At 43.0% G+C, this 3,397-nt stretch overlaps 1 protein-coding gene across 1 annotated transcript in view; it reads left to right on the top strand.

Annotated features, from left to right (window-relative positions):
- The window catches only part of TNRC18 (trinucleotide repeat containing 18), a 71,723-nt gene that overhangs the window by 51,864 nt on the left and 16,462 nt on the right, over positions 1 to 3,397 (top strand). Inside the window, 1 exon segment of the mRNA XM_009320080.1 lies at positions 11 to 89. Coding sequence (XP_009318355.1) covers positions 11 to 89 — 79 coding nt within the window.

The raw sequence follows: 3,397 nt of genomic DNA, 5'->3' as shown, positions 1-3,397 counted from the left end.
GGGCCGGAAGCAGCCCTTCTGCCTGCTGCTGCGGGAGGCCGAGGCAGGATCTTCCTTCAGCGACTCCTCGGAGGACTCGTTTGATCAAGGTTACTAGCTTATAGCAAATGCAACCCCAAACGCACCCCTCTGCCATGTCTGTGTGGGAGCGGGCAGGGCGGGGGGCGAGGGCGAGTGTGGAGCCTGGCGGGCCGGGGTCAGCCATTTTGATGGTCGGAGCCAGGGCGGCCATCTTTGTTCTTGGCAGCGTAGCCTGCTTTATCAGCCCGACGTTTATTTTTTATCCTTTTTGTACCTGTATCATTGTGATATTATTACTGGCTGGCTCTTTTAGAGCTTTTATATCAACTGGGTTTTAGTATCCACCTCTCCCTGCTTTCCTGTTCCCTTCCTCCCTTCAGTTTTTCCCTCACTTTCTTCCTTGCTGCCACCACCACCATTATATTATTATTATTACTATTATTATTTTATTATTATTATTTTATTTTGGCATGACCCTTGTAGAGGTTTGGAAGGAGCTTTTTTTTTTAATTACTTTCCTTTTTTTTCCCTTTTTCCTTTTTTCTTTTTCCTTTTTTTTTTTTTTAATACCGGGATACTGTTGTGTGGCCGTGTGACTTGATGTTTGTACTGCGATTTGGTATACCAAGCTTTATTAAACATATCGAGTTCATTTTTAACTAAACCTGTGTACCTTGTCTCTCTTGCTGTGTCTCTTATCAGGCGATTAGGTTGCCGCTTCACTTCATCCTGCTCTGCATCCCCCTCCTGCTCCCACTCCCCATGAGTAGAACTGGAATTAACCTAGTCTGGGATACTCTCTATTATTCAAATATCCCTGCTGCCTTTGTCCAGATACAGCCTAGGCCTTTCCCCCTGACCCCTTTAATTTAATTTTTATTTTGTTCGCCCAGTTTTGGGTTTTTCTTTTTCAGTTTATTTCCTCTGTTGATAGTCTCTCTCGAGGCAGGCAGATAAAACATGGAGGCACTTGGTCCTTGTTGCTGCTGCAGGAGGGTGCTGGTTGTAAGGTCCCCATTATTTAACAGCCAGAAATTTTTCTTTCTCACTTTTTAAAATGTATACGGCAAGTTTTTGCAACTCTTTTTGGGTGGTAGTTTTTTTCAGATGCCCAGTCGTAACCCACGGTGTTGAAGGATGTGGCAATTACTGCATTAAATTTGACTCTGCAGTTTCCCTCCCTCACCCTCACCCCAGTTTTTTTCTTGCAGCTTTTTTTTTGTCAGCCTGTCATTAGTACTTCAGTGGGAAAAGAGATTACTTGAGACTTTTCCTCCAGAGACACAAGGGGTTTCTGTTTTAGAGCGCACTCATTAAATAATAATCATGGGGAAAGGTCATTTTAATGAGCCCTCAGCTCCCAAAAGAAAGTAGCTCGTCTGGGCTGAATGCTAAGCAAGAGCATCCCCAGTTGTTATCATCTAAGTTACACGGCAGATCTGGATGTAGCACAGCAAAAGCCTTTTAGTATTTCATGCTGCTCAGACGGCTGTTAATTGAAAACAGGGCTGGATAGTTTTGCTTTTGTTTTGTTTTTTCTTAGTTTTTTGATGTTAATTTCCTCCATGCACCTGTTTGTTTTTTCTTCCCTCCAAATCAAGCTCCAAAGAAAGATAATTTAAGCTAAAAAAAAATTATCAAACACAACAGAAAGATACGGAATGCTGATTTGGTTTGATGTGGCTCTGGGTTGGACCCGCCAATGCATTCAAAGAAAACCCAAAAGAGAGAAATATATGTTTTTAAAAAAAAAAAATAATTCTTTAGAGAACCCACAAAGTCCTGGGGATAGTGGATTTTATGTAAGGGTGAGATTGCCACATTTCCATGAAGAGTCTGCGTTAACTTCCATTCTTCCCTTCCCTGTTCCTTCCTGCCTCTTTTCTTTGTTTATTTTGCTGCTGTTGGAAATTTTGAGGATATCAGTCCCTTCTAGGTGCCAAGTTCTTGAGGGTTTTTTGGGTTTGCTTTTTGGTTTTGCTCCAAGGTAAGCAGATAGGTAACTTGTCCCTAATTGGCTTTGTCTATTTTTCAAGTAACCTGTCTGCTTTAAAAAAAAACAACCAAAAATCCCAGTTTTATGGGATAAAGTCTGGGGAAGGGAGGGGATATGGGAGGAGGTTGGGGAATCTGGAACAAATGGGGAAATGCATTGTAAATCCCTCTGGGGTGTCATTTAAAGGTGGGGAAACCAAAGATGCAAAACCTCCTGGGGTGGGAGGTGGGCATGGAGGGGGAGGCGGGGAGGGATTATTGGTTACAGTTTTGCTTTTTTCTGCAAATGAATTTTTTTTTCGGTTGTTCTTTCTCAGAAGCATTACTTGAAGGGATATTTGGGTAATAGGGTTTCTAATGGCTTTCCCTGATACTAAACCGATTAATAACCTCAGCTTTTCTAGAAGTGCTCGCTTTCTCCTTGCAGCTGCTTGACCAACCCTTTCACCCCTGCCCCTATCCATGATGCTTTGAATGTCTGTGTCGGTCTCTTGCATTTGCTCTCACGCTGCACTAAAGAAGCAAAGTGGTTGGCTGGTTGTAGGGCAGACACTTCTCAGCGAGGGTCACTAGCCATGAACCCGAACCTTGACCATTGTTATGTAGGTAGGCAAAATAACTTTTCTTTATGTCATCTGTCAGCCTCAGATGTTTCGATGTTACCTCCATGAATAATGACACGTAGCTCTTTGCATTCTCTTGGTTATTTTAATTTTGAAGATGATTGCTGTCCACTTTTGACTTTCCTCTGTCCATGAAGAGTCTTGCATGGAAGGTTTGCTTGTGTGTATGTGTTTGAGGACTCCAGAAATGCTTTACTGTTCACAGACTTTTTGGAGAACCCCTTAACCCAGCAAAGGGAAGGATTTGCAGATGGGTCCAAGATGAGAAGCCACGGCACTGCCCGCAAAGGCTCTGCCACTGTGCTTAAAGGTTTCTGGGCCACGATGCAGACTGTCCTAGTATCAGGGTAATTGGCTGGCCATGGTCCTGCCAGTATCTATGTCAGAGGTAGGAGTAGCTACAGGAAGACCTATTTTCATCTGATTTGAGATACAAGAGGTAGGGACGCGCTGCTTTCTTGCAGACCAAACACCACGTTGCCATTCTGATAACAGGCAAAGCTTGTGGTTTTTCATCCAGTGACCTTTGAGAGGAAACTGCTAATGTGGGCCAAAGCCACATGGGACCTTTGAAAACCATCAGATAAGTAATACCATGAACTTTCTGAAGCCGAAGACCAATACTTCTTCCTCTATACTCTGTTTTCCTTGAAAAATTACTAAGAAATTAGTACTAAGAAATTAGTACCTTCTTCCCTGCTCTCCTTTCCCTGCCTTGGAGGATGATTTTATCCCAATGAAAAAAAAAACAGTGAGGG

Source organism: Pygoscelis adeliae, unplaced genomic scaffold (assembly GCF_000699105.1).
Source record: "Pygoscelis adeliae isolate BGI_AS28 unplaced genomic scaffold, ASM69910v1 Scaffold242, whole genome shotgun sequence".
Taxonomy (NCBI): Eukaryota; Metazoa; Chordata; class Aves; order Sphenisciformes; family Spheniscidae; genus Pygoscelis; species Pygoscelis adeliae.
The sequence above is the reverse complement of the archived record's forward strand: the minus strand, read 5'-3'. Positions and strand labels throughout refer to the sequence as shown.